General features: G+C 33.4%; 2 protein-coding genes across 3 annotated transcripts in view; one reads left to right on the top strand and one right to left on the bottom strand.

Moving 5' to 3' along the window:
• Nucleotides 1-1075: 1075 nt before the first annotated feature.
• Nucleotides 1076-3140, top strand: LOC105459749. The gene is made up of 5 exons (XM_011705993.1): nt 1076-1456; nt 1811-2146; nt 2471-2672; nt 2832-2987; nt 3067-3140. The coding sequence occupies exons 1-5, from the start codon at nt 1095-1097 to the stop codon at nt 3118-3120; spliced, it is 1110 nt and encodes a 369-aa protein (XP_011704295.1). The 5' UTR covers nt 1076-1094; the 3' UTR covers nt 3121-3140.
• Nucleotides 3141-3546: 406 nt separating this feature from the next.
• LOC105459747 overlaps nt 3547-17701 on the bottom strand; it is a 21343-nt gene continuing 7188 nt past the window's right edge. The window contains exons 2-8 of one of the 2 annotated variants that reach the window (XM_011705991.1): nt 17099-17270; nt 15571-15778; nt 14003-14203; nt 7045-7211; nt 5446-5541; nt 4847-5025; nt 3547-4599 (exon numbers count right to left, since the gene is read on the bottom strand). In XM_011705991.1, the coding sequence (XP_011704293.1) occupies nt 4371-4599; nt 4847-5025; nt 5446-5541; nt 7045-7211; nt 14003-14203; nt 15571-15778; nt 17099-17167 (1149 nt within the window). In that variant the 5' untranslated portion in view covers nt 17168-17270 and the 3' untranslated portion in view covers nt 3547-4370. The remainder of the gene's footprint in view (nt 4600-4846; nt 5026-5445; nt 5542-7044; nt 7212-14002; nt 14204-15570; nt 15779-17098; nt 17271-17701) is intronic. The other variant, XM_011705990.1, reaches the window with a different exon arrangement.

The following is a 17701-nucleotide window of genomic DNA, read 5'->3' as shown; positions in this document are numbered from 1 at the left end:
ATACAAATAGCATCACTATCGCGAAAAGTGAAGTTACAAAACATTCAGAATATTTCGATCTTTTGCTCTATTTATTTTTGTTTAAGACAACAATTTACACATTTATTTTTTTGAAAAATTGTGTATGTGTTTAAAAAATCAGCCTTTTACAAATATTTGATGATAAGTAGTTAAATCCAGAGTAATAAAATGGAGTGAATTAATTAGAAAACAAATTGATTTAAAAAAATATATAAATATAATATTGTGCGTATTATACAGCCACAAGAGTTTAACTCTTATAAAAAGATTTATACAAATACAAAATATTTATTTGTTAAATAACTAATTTGAAATTAAATTGGAAATTATGTAATAGAAAAAAATATAAAAAGATTCTGCAAAAATAAAATTTCTTATAAATTTCAATAATTTAATTATTGACTACAATGACTACTTAACAATATAGTATTGTAGTTAGTATCTCTCGTAAGTTTAAAATAAAGCTTACATTATGATCTTTCTTAGATCAGATTTGACATTAAATTTATTTTGTATTGTATATAATCTTTATGAATAAGACATTTTAATTATAATAGTGTTTAATATTATGTAGGAAATGTAAAGAATACTCACCGTCTCCAATACAATTGTAAACGTTGCGTACCTCCATAATTGGCGCTACTGTCTTCTCGAATACTGTCCTCTCGAAAGGAGACACGTTGGCTAGCGTAGTCGTTCACGAGCCGTCGCCAAATTAACACGTTTTCAATTGATTAATCGTTCGAACTTAATCTTTGTATGTTGGTACGATGGTCTAAGATTCGCAGAGTATTACCCGCACAGCTCCCGTTCTCTGAAATCGCGCAGTCAATAAACAAACTTCGGTTTATAACGGATTTAATAATTCCATTGTTATAAGTATATACGTGGTACGCAAATTTCAACACTCTACGTGTTGCGAAATACGGCTATTTGAGTAAAGATTCGGTCATTTCAAGTGTAATATCCTAATGCTACGTCTATCCGATTTTATATAAATCAAAATCTTATATCGAAAGATTTTATAATTAATAACAGTTTATGTAAAAAAAATTTAAATTAGAACAGCTCAAATGCGCGTGCTGAAATTTACCCTCATAATCTGTACGATTGCTGGATTCTGGCAACCGCCTCCATGGACATCCTTGTTTAAACACATAATTTACAAAACTTACGCAATGTTTCTGATCCTTTCGTTATATATATTTTCAATATCTCAATTTATGGACATCGTACTGAATGTCGATAACTCGGACGAACTCACCGATTCATTGTACATGATGTTGACCGTATTTGTCGCGGGGTATAAACAAATTTGTTTGTGGGTAGATCATAAAAATGTCACGATAATAATAAATGCTCTCGACAAGAAACCATTTGGTCCATGTGAATCGCACGAAATAATAATTCGACAGAAATTTGATAAAATGGTACAGTAAGTATTATTGGAGATGTAAAAATAAGTGTATTAGTTGTATATGTAACATTATAAAAAATATTTGATTAATATCTGTTTTTACTTACATAAGAAATGCTTTGCATTTATATTTAAATAAATTGAGAATGTTCCATTAATTAAATAAAACTAAATAACTCTATTTCATATTACGATCTTTACGAATAAGACACTGCATTTATAATAATTCAAAAAATCTACAAAAATCCCCAAAAATATTTTAAAAATAAAATAACGAGTAAAGTTAAAGAAATAAATAGCATAATTGTATAATAATTATACTAGTTTTACATAATTGTGTAAAAGCAGTATAATTGTGATCACATTTTATAGGAATAATACGCTGCGGTATTTAACTCTCGTGGGTACAGCTGTCGTCTCAGTAATTTTATCATCCATCTTCATGGATTTCTCAAAAGGGAATTTAACATATAGAGCCTGGATACCGTTCGATTATTCAACCCCTGTTACATTTACTCTCGTATACACTAACCAGATGATAGGCATGTCAACTTCCGGTTTAGTGAACGTCGCTTGCGAGAGTCTGGTTTGCGGGCTTTTACTGCACATATGTTGCCAGATCGAGATACTGGAATACCGATTAAAAAAAATCAATCAGAATCAAAGCATTCTGCGCGATTGTATTAATCATCACAATGATATAATTAAGTTAGTGTCTTAAAATAATTTTCTTTTACTTAAATTTGAAATACGTGCGCATGCACAAAGTGTCGTCTTTTCGGAAACAACTTTTTATATTCTTTAATTAAAATAATACAAAAATTGTTATCAGCTAACAAATAATATGAGGTATTGCAAATTTCAATTTTGACGCGATTTGATGATATTACGTATAGTTACATCTTGCATTTGTTTTTAATAATTGATCGTTATATTCAACAATTTGTGAATTTGAAACAGTTAATAAATAATAAATAATTGAAATAGATATTTAATTAGAATAGATGATTTAAATCTTCTGTCTAATCGCAGATATGCGTATACGGTAAATATCATGTTCGCGAAAATAATTGCTGTCCAATTCGCGGTGAGCATGATGGTGGTGTGCTCCAATTTATATCGAATAGCTATGGCATCGGATTATTTAAAATTCATTCCATTGATGTTGTATACAGGCTGCATGTTAGCACAGATTTTTATCTATTGCTGGTTTGGAAATGAAGTCAAATTGAAAGTACATATATTTCATTTAAAATAAATTAATTCTATCATTAAACATATGAGATCGATTTAAAATAAGATAATATCAAGATATAATTATATAAAAGAAACGGAATAAATATATAATTTTCTTCTTGTAATTTACAACATTTCGTCATATTTTTACTTATAGAGCCTTCACTTGGCGAATAGTGTTTATAAAATGGATTGGCTAGAACTTAGCGATACCAGCAAGAAGGGTCTACTAATAATTATGAAACGTTCGACGGCCCCCATTGAATTTAGTAGCGCTTATGTTGTCACGATGAATCTTGAATCGTTCGTAGCTGTCAGTATCAATAAATTAGGAAAAAAAATTATTTGCAAATATTTTGAATAATTTTAAATTTATCTTAAATTTTTTCCAGTTACTTAAGATGTCATATTCGGCTTTCAACTTGCTACATCAAACGCAAGAATAATAACGTATTTCTTAAATAGAAATTCTTAGTGCTGTTCTTAGTACTGTTTTTTATGAAATCACATAAGAGAAGCATTAATTCATATAGAATTAATGCTAACCATTTTATTAAAAAAAAAAAAAAAAAAATTTGTAATGACATTTTAAAATAAAAATTTATTTAAAACTGCAATATGCACAAGCATATTAGTCAATTTACAAATATACTATAATTTACGAATAAAATTGTGAATTTAAACATAGTATGTAAGTAGTATGAAAGAAGTTCATATAGTAAAAAACAAATAAAATTGTTGCATATATTTCTATCGCACATATTTCTTTTCTTCTTACGTTATTTCTTCGCGTCATGAAATATGTTAATGCTTTATTTTTATAATTTAACCAATTATGAGATCAGATGTTGCAGTAAGTAAGAACGTCGTGTATAATTCAATAGGTACCAAATTTATTCGCCACAGATTTATTTTCCATTAATTCATTCTTGATCGATATTATTTCATTAAACACATCTAACACATAACGTACAAAAGATAAACGCAAACATTTTTTTTAATGTTATCTTACTTCAGTAGTTTCTTGAGGTATTCTAGATTCATTTATAAGCTTTAATCCTAATATAAGTAAATTAATCAATGATCCATTCTCATTCATTTCCGCAAGTTCCTTTTGTTGAAAAACAAACACACTATCAGACGCATGCACACATAAATACACATTACATTTAAACAAATACTGAGCCTCCACGTAATAAAAAAGTATGAGCGTTAATTAATACGAACCATAAAATCGGTCCATCGTATAGTCTATATATTTATCGTATTTTAATGATATGATCATTACAATATTATTATTATGTCATTACAATGTTAATTTTTAATAATAAATATGAACTTATATTTAATCCTCTTTCTTAATCCTTCTTTTATAAAATTATAATTGTTATTCATATTAGGACAGTTCTAATTTAAATAAAATTTTCCTGTTCATGTCTTCGTAAAGATTACTTTTTTTCTTGTTATCAAAATGTATTTAACAAATTTCTGACGTTTCGCATTTATCAAAATGTGTGTTTGTGTGTGTGGTTTCAACTGTTAATAAATTAGTATAAAATAAAATTTATTTGTAATAGTTCATATTTCTTTGTACACGCATGTATAACTAATCACAATAGTGATCATACGGAAGATGTTAATGAATCACAAAATCACGAAATGGAAGCGTATTTGATCGTTATATCTGCAGCAAATGTCATCGTTCCTCCAGGTTCAATTTGTAGATTGGTCTACTGTTGAATTTATTGTTCATGGAAATGGTATTGGTCCTGACCTGGGTGTACTTTGGCCTCTTGTTCCGCGTGCTCCAGTGGAGATAACTATACCATCCCGCTACCAAGACGCCCAATCCGTTGCAGGTACACGAGAAGATAAGGAGGATCGTCAGGATATTTTCTACTTCGGGACAATTAAGGTCGACGTATCTGGTAAATTACACATAGTGCCGCTTTACATTAAATTATACATTGGTATTAAATTTTTTATGTTATGTAATTTCTGTTATGTAATTTAGATTTCCGATAAAAGAAATACTTATTGTTAGTTGAAATGCTTTTTAAAGATCGCTCTCAGAAATGTATACATTTCAACTTTTAGAATTTTTTTTAATGCTTTAGAAAAAATGTAACGTGATTTTATCGGTTCATGCCTAATTTTTTTTTTTTGGCATACCTGACTGCACCTTCGAGCGAATCAGACGGCTCGCCGCGTGGTCTGCATACACACGTGGCATTCAATACTCGTGCCGGAGTGCATTCCAGTCCCATGAGACGTGACAAGTGCACCGCGGAGAATATGCACGCGCTCAGACACGTAATGGTCGTCAGAACAGCCAAAAACACGCTAACTACCTGTTCGTCGTGAAGAAAACGTGATATAAGCGTGACAGAGACATTAAGCGAGATATTAAAAGGAAGAATATAATATTTTTGTAAGTAATATATAGTAATTATTTTACAAATAAGACAAAATACATTTCATAATAATAATAATAATAATAATAATAAATTTAGTAAATCAAAATAAACTTTAAATTAAATTCATAATCTCATTCATTCTCTTTTGCAATTAAAATGTTTTAAATTAATTGTCCGTGCAGAAATATGTACTATTAATTGTAATACAATATAATAATACTATCTAATAAATATATATTGCATTACTCTAACAATGTGAGAAATTATCATTAAATTTAGCTGAGTAATAAATCTCTCGACCTTGAGAGTTTCTTTAAGAAATCTCATCTACAATAAGTCAGAATTCTTACGTACTTTCGTGACGGAAAGACAAAATCCAGAAGTCAGAGTCGGATATTCCTTTTTAAAACAGCATAGAAGGCAAATTCCGAAGCTTCCTGACATCAAGAGCTGGAGACATCGAGATAAAAGTTATTAAACGATCAAGAGGAAAAAAATATTGCGAAGAAATGTTATATGTAACTTACAAAATGTTAATATGCATGGCATACTTACGTGTTAAAAATTATATAAATTTTTTCTTACGAATAACACATTGCATAAATATAAAATTGCAAAATGTTGTTAGCAAAATGTTCTCATTGTTAAAAAGACAGAAGATTACTTAAAAAAAAAAAAAAACAACACTCTAAATCCAAGTGTGTAAATCTGTAGTCATTTTTTACGCATTTAAACGCGTGTTGTATTTTTACACATTTTATCTGTTTTACACAGTTAAATACATATGTTTTACACGCTTACACATATTATTGTAAAAATATGCATTTAACTGTGTAAAACACAGATAAATTGTGTAAAAATATAACTACGTATAAATGCGTAAAAAGTAATTACAGATTTACACACTTGGATTTGGAGTGAATAGCCTAGTGAACCGGATATTATTGTGTAATGATTAACATTTATTTCCTAGTATACGCAAATGTTTTTTTTTATTATTGATTTTAGCCTTCTTTAATGCGCAAGAGACATGATCATTTTTTTTTTTACAATTTTCTGTCGTCAAATCTCTGCATTTTTAACAAACAAATGACAGAAAATCTGTCTGATACAAGTCCAATAAAAAAACGCAATGTAATCAAGAATAAAATTTGGCCGTGACCATTGTTCACTCACCGCTCCGCTCGCATTATTAATTTGTTCCGTACCGATACGGTCGCGCCACTTGTTTGCTTTACAACTCTTGACTTAACAATGTTTTTACTCACTAAACACTGATCACGGTCAAATTATATTCGTAACAAATTTTGTTCTTGACACACAAAAATCCATGTCTAAATTATTACTAAAGATTAGCTTATCTCTTGCGCACTGAAAAGGATTAAAACCGATGGTCAAATCGTTTGCGTTTTTTATGTATTATACAAGAAAATAAATATCAATCATTACGCACTAATAGCCATTGTATGTACTAATTGTAAGCTTGTCATTTTTCTTTCTTTATTCTCAGAGTCTTTATTCTATTATCGATTACTTTTATATATACACTTATTGCATATACTTACCTTTGGTTAGTTAAGCTTTTAAATGATGTTAACTTTATAAAATATATCTACAAAAGTATTCAAAACTGTTAAAACTGATATAGTTATCAATAAATGACTGTTAGTCCCATATAAAGCCTCCATATAAATAATCACTGACTTAAAACTGTTACTATTACGTTCATAGTATATACTAAAAGCGACAATATCCATGTCCTTATTGTTTAAGAAGTATGATTACGTCATGTTATAATACGTATGTAAATCTAATCGCAGTTATACGTTAGTGCGGCTATTCTAGCAGACTCATCAGCTTGTTAGATAAGTGAGGATTGCCGCTCTGTACTATTTTTACATCATCATGGTAAGGAATGCAAATCTAATCGCCGTGTAAAATTATTGCACTTACGGGCATGCCGCTCCAATACGGATTGTCCATGACAGGCAGGCGCGGGGCCCAAAGCAGCAACCATAATGACAAGGAAATCACCGCGACGCCGAGGATAGTCTGCAATGCCGCCAGGCATCGAGCTAATCGTCGATGGTAAATCAAAGGAGGTAAAAACTTCTCCGGGCCTAAAATACAAACCTACTTTTTAACTCTCGCGCTATCATACTGTTTTTGCAATATCGCGTGTCAGTACATAATGAAATCTCTGGCAATTTAAATTTACTCAGAATTCGTTCTGTAAATAAATGTATTCTAAATTATCTTCGCAGTAATCAGCATATTATGCACCAACTTATTTATCTTAAAAATATGAAATAATATCGGAATAAAATAGAAGAGTTACTTTTAAAAGCGAAGATTAGACAAATTCGAATATACACACAAAGAAAGTGAACCATCGTATCATCGTCGTCTTAATCTTCCATCACGATTCACATCGTTTCTTAGCTATCGTGGGATTATTCCCCAGAGAAGAAGTCGATAATTTCGTAATGCAATTCGCCACATTGCGTCCGTTACAAACGATTTGCTCACGCGGATCTCTTAAGCTATAGAGAGTCGGGACATGCGGTTGGTCGCCTAATAGGTAATTAGATAATTTGACGTTGCGAAGACAGACACGCGCCATTTTCATCCTTCGCTGCGACACACATTTCTCCAGATAGCGTATAAACGGCTGATTGTCGACCGATATCCCATGGTACCGAGAAACTTAGGTCTGCGAAGGAAAGGAGAGTTCCCGAACGGGGTGGCCTCGTCGCCGTCCCTCCTTACAAGGTATCCTAACCGGTTGATGAACGGTTGAACGTAGCGTCCTTGCCTTGTATCGAATCGCCAGGAAACACGCCTACTATCATCATTTACACGAGATTCGCGAGTGTTTCCCACTCGGATATCGGATAGAAACGCGAGCGATCGTTTATCATAGTATTTTGCAATGGTATGCAAATGGCCAGTCCCTTGCTCAGTTTCGTAAGCGTAAACATCTTAAATTTGTCTTCTTGATTTATAAGAAAAACTGCAATTATTATAAAATACAGTTCTAAATAAGGATGCTATGTATCTCGATTTAAATTTATTAAGTTATTAAAAAAAGAAACCTATACAATTTTTTTTTCATTTTAGACACATCGAACTGGTTTGGAAAGCTCATATCCTATGTACTGTAGTATTATTGTAGAAAACAATTTTTTAAATAAGTAAATGACTTTTTTAAAACATCATATAAAATATTTAAAAATATGGATATAATTAGAAATAAGTAAAAAATGTACTAAGATAAAACACATCAAATTGATGCGTCCGAGACAATAATGTTCAATTTCTTCATCGCCATACAACAACCAGATAAAATTACATTCTGTGGCTTTCTTTTCAAATTATAGAGTTTGTTGTAGTGAAAAAAAATCTACGATTGGTTAATCCAAAATTAAAATTGACGGACGAAATCGGTTATAAATGTGTTATAGAAATGATTACACATTATAAATCTTATCGTAATAAAAGTAAATTTTTTTCGTGCACGATAGATCTATCAATATTTACAGATTAAGCAATAGAAAGAGAGATTAGTACAGTGTATTGACACCAATAGAGAACAGACTATAATACAAACGATAATATGAGAAAGAAATGAGTAGTACTTTAACCGCTATTGAAAAACCGCAAGAGTGAAGGGACAAATGCAACATGTTTGCTAAATATATGTTGTGCTGAATATTCAGTTGAAGAAGTACATTACACAAACTTATACCTCAGTAGATATAATAGATATAAATAGACTAATATCCTGCTCGAAGTGAAGCTGCGACAATTAGGTAAAAACGAAAGAAGAGACGAGATTTCTCAATTATCAATTTAATTATCTGAGAATTATTCGAGAAAGCACATTAACTCTATAATTTTCTTATTAACTCTCCTTAATAGTTTATAATTAAATATAATGTTAGATAAATAGAAATGAAATAGAAAATATATATAATATCATATATTATTCAAACTTTTTTGATTTAGATATATATATAATATTATTTATATTTTCTTTCTATCATATATAATATGGTAACTCTATTATCGTGTATGTGCAAGCACATGTACGTACCTGAGATAATCACTCTCTATGAGCCCAAGTCAGTGCTTCTCAACTGTTTTCATGTCGCGGCACACTTTAAAACGAATAAGGTTGCAAAGGGGACCAATAAACGATGTGTCTAATAGATATGCAAATCTTATATCCTTTTACGTTTAAGAAAACAGATTTTAAGATAGAGATTCTCGGAAGTTAAAAATCACTTGTAATATTTCATAACGTATTTCTTTTTCCATGTTTGAGAAAGCAGATTTTAAGAATTCTCAAAAAATAATAATTGCGCTATTTTTAGTGTCTCTAGTAACAATAATTGATTAACATGTTAACTAATTTACGCTAACAATATAAAAAAAAAACCTTTTTCTCTTTGCGATATTGTAAAATTTGCAAAATATATTTCGTTATCAAAAATTTGATATAATGTCTTTTTCTATTCAACAATTCAAATTATTTTAAGCTGCTAAAAAATTATGTGACAAATAATAAATATGAAAATAAAAGAATGCGTGAGAAATCTAAATCACGTAGAGAAAGAGAGAGAGAGAGAGAGAGAGAGAAACTACACATACTTATTTTATCATTGTTAAATTAAAATACAATTTTAGATATCAAGCTCAAGGTTCATTAAACTTTTGCCTTCACACTATTGTCCGCAGGGACTGATCATGCATGCATTTTACGTTACGCGCGTGTAAAAGAGAAATACTTCTGTAACGCGACATCCACGCGGAATTTTAATATCTCTCACAATCGTGTGCCGCTGATGGACGCCAATTCGTAGAAGATACGTGCTTGCTACGTCGGAAGTGGAAAAACAATTTTCACTCGCGGAAACGCAATATGTGCGCACCTGCGCACGTGAGGATTACGTTTCTAACTGTACCGCAGGTAGGTACGCAGTATAACTGGCGAGCTGCAATTGCAGCTATATGTATGCGGAATGTAAACGTCCGCACACCGTAAAAAGGCCGATAAAAATAAAAGCCGAACGTAATCTCAGGTCTCGCGCGTAATTATCTTCAGATAACGTAAAATTTCAGACTTTTCCTCCCGTAAAAAAACCACAGTGGACCGTTTTCGACGTAACGGACGAGCACCGCGGCCGTTAAGTAGCGGATATTGCTGCGCCTTTGAGAAGAGCGATTCGCACGATACGGGAATGCAGAACATGAATACGCGTTGTTCGCGCATTGTATTGCCTCGCCATATGTGTACGTTGTATTTATTGCACAATGCGAGGATATACCGGTGCGGGCATAAAGGAAGAAAGGAAGGGCCGTACCAAGAGGTCAAACGGCGACAACCGACCGACGAAATGGATCACGCCCTTATTACCATTAATTTAATATCAATTTGCCGCTGATGTATCGCCAGTGCGAAAATATTCAGCGGGTTATATGGGAATTAATTGTTAAAATGCTTGACCTGTGTACACCCGCGGTAACAATAATTGATCAAGACTGTGAAAATAATTGCCAAGTTAGACGTTTAAAAACATGCAACATCCGTTATTAAAATAAGAAGTATTCTCGACTTCTGTAATTTTAATAAACGTTAAGTGTTTTTAAACTTCTAAATTCGGCAATTTTCGAGAATTAGAATCGCCCGATACTACTGTTACCAAAGTTAATAAAAGTCTAAATTCTGATTTCATTTAATATCGTCTTGTACATGTTTCTGTGACGTGTTTCACCGCGTAAATTCCCAACTACCTGTAATTTGTCTTCGTTCAGAAATCGGACACGTCGACTACATGTAAATGGGCCGGTTTATGTGAATGTGAACGTGAGCGCATGCACGTTATACATACGAGATAACAATGAGCAACGCTAGTCCTCGTTTATATTATACGTCGCGTCGTCACGGCCGACAAATTCGCCGCAAAATGTGCGGCCCACGCATAACATACGGATACAGGGTGGTACGTTTCCATCATCCGTTGTCCCCGATGCATGAATAACGCTAACGAAATGCAGCTTGCGTAAGAAGGAACGACCGCAGGTTAATTGAGTAATTACACTGTAATTTTGATAGCTAACGGCTAGCTGTTTGTGTAAGACGCGACTTGTCTCTAGATAAATATTTCAACAATTATATTTTTTGTTATGCGCCACGAGCGAGAAGTTTATTAATATAAGAATTTTATAAATAATTTTTAGGCCACACATATTTCAATTAAGTAATATACATTGCACAATATATCAAGCGTTGTCCGCTGAAATTATCTCGTCTGGAACTTAACTCGTGTTTCAGTGCAATGAAGAAAATAGCGTGATCGTTTAACTACTCGGTGTTTCTAGGCGAAAGCCAAACGCGGATGATGCGTGTAAGGGTGCCGAAATTGGGCGTAAGAATAGCGGGGTCGACTTATAAGTCTGTCCCGCCGGTCCCGAAATAGAATTAGGGCCACGTATATGCCAAGTGTATATACAAGCCCTTGAACAGAGCAGAACGGAATCGCGGTACGTACGCACTTCATCAATTTCGACCCTTCGTCGTTCGCACGTGTCGCATGTGTATCCTCACAAAGGTATTAAAACGGTACTTTTCTTGTTCACGTACTTGTTTTTCTTTTTTTGCTTCAATTAATATTTGAATAGTATTATAGTATAAGATCGGATAATATATTACTATATAAATTGGCAATTGTATTTATTTTTTTTTTAATAACAGATTTATATTATTTTAGATTTATATAATTTTTTACTCAATATATTTTCTGAAAAGAAAGTTTAGCCTTTCGATAATTATAATTCAGCAGAAATAATTTTTATTCATTAAAATTGAGAAGTTGTAAAATGTTGCGATTTTGCAAGTATAATGGAATTACGGTTAGGTACGATAATTAATTGCGGTGTGTACAAAGCGAGACGATTAAAAAGTACAATGAATTCCTTGCATTCGCGCGCCAAGATGAGACTGCTACTATTTCGTACGCGCACCAAAAAGATCACGCGATATATTTCCGGCTCGGTACTTCCGCTATCTGGAGGAGAACCATGTGCATCTACATTAAAGTACGCTCTGTGGCCAGCGGAGCAAGAAACGTTTAAAACTCAGTGAAACACATACGCAAAGATAACTGAAGAAGAAAAGAGTAAATCCTATTTTCTAAATGAACGAGACGATATATGAGTAGTTAGCAGAATATACAATAAAGTCCAACGTTCCGTGTTTCTTCAAGCGTGTCTCTTCAAAGAAATTGTATTTCTCTTTTTATTTTTATTTTTTTTGGAATGAAAAGCACATAGTGTGCTACATAATTGCAATAAAATAATTGCACATACATATGTATATATTTGCATGTGAAGACTTATATATACTTCAAAACACGCCAAATCATATAATAGATAAAATCATAATTTTACATAAAATTTTGATAGAAAATAAACTATAATAATATTAACAGTAATTGAATATAACATCTTAAATCGATTGATAAATATGGATTTTAAGCGGTCTTTAGATAAAATTTTAATGGATTTCAATAGAGATTAGAAAGTTTTTTTAATTTTATAACATTTTTTAAAATAGAATATATGTTACTGTTGATATTTTTTATTATTTAAACATATTCATCATTTGATCAGTGTACAGATATAAAACGCCCTAATTTCACGTCCACCCTCTTTAAAAGCTCCTATCCTTTTTCGCGCGTTGCATTTTCATCACCTCTAACTTCTTCCATTAACTACCATTTGCTCCGTACATTTTATTCTATCTAATTACCGCGGTGATAAAAAGCCGCCGCACTTTCCTGCAGTCCGCGGCGGCGCTAATTATAATCTTCCTGTCTGCCTTGGCATCAACCTCAATCCTGCCGGCGGCGGCGATGGGCATTAAGAGCGACAGTCGCGCGTTCGTTAGCGCAAAATTATATGGCAGCGCTATAATGTGTCGCGCGAAGCAACGAGATAGTTATCGAAAGAAATGGAGAAAATCAAATGATACCGGGCCGGTCGCATTCCGCGGCCGGAGAGACGATTCACGGCCGTGCAATTCGCTAAGCGCGCGATCTCACCTTCGGGAGAAATCGATCGCATCGCTGCCGATCGCAGAAAACTGATAATCGTACACGCACGATTTCATCGGGATCATCGCCGAGCGAGGAGAGCGCGCAGAGAATGCCACTGACTCTCCTCGCCTTGCGGTACCTCGCCGATTGCACGTGTTCTTGATGATATTCCAAAACGTTTGCCTAGATCCTTAAACTCTCGTAACTTTCTCGCCACCGTAATGTGTATTTATAATATATAATACCGAATGGCACAGAATTTTTTTTATCGCGTTCTACTAATTGAGAGCCACAAAATCCTTTGATTAGGTACAGTCATGGACATATCGGTTGCGACACTTTCTTTTTTGTAGGTTTCAAGACGCACTAATATTTTGCAAATGCGGACCACGATTGGTGTTATACTGTCTCTAGACTAAAGATAGTACATCGTGGTTCGCGTTTGCAAAATATTAGTTATCTATAAAATATATATTATGTATATTAAATATATATTAGAAATCTGTAAAAAAAAGTGTTGCAACCGATGTGTCCACGACTGTACATCGTTCATTGCACAATGCAAGGCTTGCATGATATACAATTAAATTAATTTCTAAAGAATGTTATAAAAAATCGATTGTTTAAGTATGCGAGATTTATCTCGCATATACTTATTATAATATAATTTACTTCTTAAAGTATATGAACTTTTATTTTTACTTCTCAAAAAATATGAATAGCAAACATTACAGATATTTTCGTCGTATCGCGCGGCACGCCGTGATTAGAAAGATACGAAGCTCAGGTAAAAAGTTATATTGTGTACTCACGATGGCCGGTCCGATGCATTACTATCATCCTGCTGTGCCTCAAAGAATTTCTCGTGGGCGTATGTCGACCGGCTATTTGAGAAGCTGCCAGATTGACAGGAACCGTGGTTGATAAACAGTTGGCCATCGATGGTGCCCGGTCGAGTTCCTTCTCTTTGTCGCTGCGGGAAATACGCCCGATGTTCCCGGTTGACACCGCACCTGTCGTCAGTGAAACGTTCAGCAAAAAATAATTACTTTGTGCCCAGGTGCAAGTATCTAATTCCCCCATCTTGTTTCAACGTTCAATATTTCAGAGTTATATATCTCAATATATAATAGACAGGAAAGGTATTTTGCAAGCGCGGATGAATCAGTTTTCTTACACATATATGGCAATTATGTATGACGTCAGAAAACTCAACTTCGCTTTCACATTTCAAATCCGCGATTTAATTATTATTTACGCGAGCGTATATGCTAGACTTCTTTCATCCCAGGATATTGTAATATTACAGTAAAATTTAAGAAAAATATGTGTCCGTCGATTACATTTGCAAAATCTTTGTATGCGTTTTTATTTTTTTTATAAAAATTTTATTAAATATGATATTATACTTATAAGAGATGTAATGCTTTTTTTAATTTTTCATCATTGAAAGTAATGTGGAAATAAGGGCGTCCGCAGGATTTTTTCTAGAGGAAGACATGATCCAAATTTTTAATACGAACTACCATGAGAAGCAAGTGTCCAAACGTTGTGTACCTGTGTTGTATTTTAGTTTTCTCACATTTGACAAACATATTCATTATTTGTAAAAATAAGGGAGCAAATTCTGAATTTTCTTATACTCGTTTGATTTCAGGGGGAGGGGGCAAATGCCCCTCCTTGCCCTCCCCCCGCGAACGCCCATGTGTGGAAAAGTTAATTATATTCCACATACACTGTCTGTTCCAAAATACGCAACTTTCTTAGTATACGCACGATCTTGGCACGCATAAACGTAGCTGTCGCGAAATACAAGTGCCACAACACATGTGAGAATTCAGGACGATAAGGTTTCGTGCACCGGTAACATCTGAAGTAGAACAAACAGGTCAAGCTGGCACGAGAGATTAGCGCACGGTGCGTATATAGACGAATAGTGTAAGACAATTTAATTCCAGTTATTTATTACTGATTTTCATTTTCTCTAACTTTATTATTTCGAGATTAATCGTGTTTATAATGACGCTTCAACGATATCGCTTAAGAGTGTTTAAAATTAATTCGTATTAAGTGAAACTAGACGAATGTGCGAACAACAGAAATAAGTAAAAAAACACCTTATACGGTTAGAGATCCTTAATGTTTAATAATATTTCTGTAAATTTTATGTTAATTTATATTATTATTTCCATTGTTTTAAATTAAGCACGAAAATTTACGAAAAAACTTCGGTAAAATGTAAGCGGAAAGCGCTCGAAGCGAATCGATTCGCCATTTACAGATGTAGCAACTGTGTATCGATCATCGCACGCTTATAAAAGAAGTAGACATTTCACGCGCGCACGCAGGAAGCGCATCGTAAAAAGTGCATTCAACTCACCCGTGACTTTGGCAGTGTGAATCTTCGATACGTTGCCCGCGCTAACGGCGTTACTGACCCTGTTGTTATTATTATTGTTGCTGCTATTAATGCTATTATTGTTGTTGTTGGTCGGAGATACGGCGGACGTGTCATTGCCATCGCGAACCTGATTCAAATTGCCGACACTCATTGTGGAAGTGACGCAAGACGACGTCACCGGCACGTCCTGCGAGGTCGAAAAAAAAAAACAATCGCGTTAATTCTGACAAATTATTCTTGTCACTTTAAGACTGAGTTATACATATAGTGTTCGAAAAATATTATATTCTAACGCAGTCGAGAAAAATAGTAATGCAATGCTATATTTAATATTAAAATTAATATAAGATTCTTAAAATTAATTAGCAACTCCTTTTTCTTCAGTTTAGAATTATTAGTCTAATAATTTAAATAAAATTCTTCAGTTTAAAATTATTAGTCTATAATGGTTTAAATAAAATTGAATATGAGTTGGCCACAATATTAGCTATAGGGATACTGCAGTTCATTTCGACTCTGCGTTACAGTTAAATATTAGTTACAAATAAAATAAATTGGAAACCGTCTTATTAAAAACTTTGCTTTTAGATACAGAAGAAAAGTCATCTACTTGCGTAAGTGAAATACATTGTATATGTACGGAATAGGTGTTTAGCATCGATGTTAGAATGTAAATTTATGATGATTCGCGCACAGCGAGCATGTCTAATTAATATCGATTACAATCAAGATTCTAATTATACTAGTATGTATGAAACGTTACGGTTATGAAACTCCGGTATTTGTAAGCGCATTTTTCCTTGATACTTCCTAGATGCTTTCTGGCAGAATACTTTTAGCGATATAAAAAGCAATAGATATATGTTGAGTCTTATTTGTATCAGCTATTTCTCTGTAGATTCGTTAAATAATTAACGGTAAACGCAAAGGACTATGATCCTTCATGTATCTCTGCTCGAATGATTTTTCATATATCTTTGCCAGTATCGTAGATGCTACCGATAATATTACGCAGAGACAATTTTATATTATTTACATTTTATACGTTTACTAGAACATTTAGAAGAACTCACATTCTTTAGATACTTCATTTTGATCCTTCGATTCTTTCAAAATTTAATCGAGAATTATATCTCTTACTTTACATTTTTGGTATTGCTTGTTCAAAAATTTGAATGATTAAATCAACACTCTTAAAACAAAATCTATTGTACATTTTCATTCGCATTTATTATAATTTTAGAGCCATGTTGACAATCCGAAATTAAAAAAAAAAATCGATAAGCAATTGATCGCAGAACGAAAGGTAACGATAATTCTGTGACACCTTATACATTCTTATTGCTCGTTTACGCAAGGATATCCGCGTGTATAAATATCCGCTAATCCAAAAGATACGAAAGTCATCGGATCAATGATTAGTGCTAGTCACGTTACACACACCGACAGCACGCGAAGCTTCTCACAATGACGTGCGTAAAACAGAGACACGTGAGCGAAGACTCACCTTGTAATTGTCGTAAAAGCTCACCGGCCGGCTCCTCGGCGCGTACTGAATCTCTTCATCGGTCTGCATCGTGCGTCCGCCGTTTGACAATATTCCTAAGGGATGCGCGCGCAACTCGTAGGACGTCCTCCGTAGGTCACTCTCCCTTCTTCCTCCACTTCCGGCGGATCTGCTAAGGTGAGGATAGACGGCATGACGACACGTAAACGAGACCGCGGTTAAGAGTAGCAAATTAGCGCCATAATGCGCAATTACGTGATAATTTTATGTGCATAAAAAGAATTGTAAATAATAATTCTGTCTCACAATATCTAACATAAGTGAAAGATGATTACTAAAGTCATCGTAATGAAAATATTGTGTTACCTGAGCTATTTCTGTTATTAATCTATATACAGGGTGTCTCATAATAGGTGTATCACCGTTCATAGGTAGGTTGAACGGATTAAACTGAATCGAAAAGTCCTCTACCATTTTGCAAAATTCGCAATCGTAAACGAGACATTAATTTTTGAAGATTGACGAATAAACGCGTATTTATCCGGCCCACCGCTGAATGCAAGTGCGTGACAAGATAAGTAGATTAAACTGAACAAAAAAGTA

The sequence above is a fragment of the Wasmannia auropunctata genome, unplaced genomic scaffold (genome assembly GCF_000956235.1).
Source record: "Wasmannia auropunctata unplaced genomic scaffold, wasmannia.A_1.0 LD334044.1, whole genome shotgun sequence".
NCBI lineage: Eukaryota > Metazoa > Arthropoda > Insecta > Hymenoptera > Formicidae > Wasmannia > Wasmannia auropunctata.
This window is presented reverse-complemented; position numbering and strand designations above follow the sequence as displayed.

Coding starts and splice junctions, on each gene's coding strand:
- LOC105459749 (XM_011705993.1), top strand. CDS start 1,095: ATGCGCGTGCTGAAATTTACCCTCATAATCTGTACGATTGCTGGATTC. Junction 2,673..2,831: donor GAAATGAAGTCAAATTGAAA/GTACATATATTT, acceptor TTTTACTTATAG/AGCCTTCACTTGGCGAATAG. Junction 2,988..3,066: donor ATCTTGAATCGTTCGTAGCT/GTCAGTATCAAT, acceptor AATTTTTTCCAG/TTACTTAAGATGTCATATTC.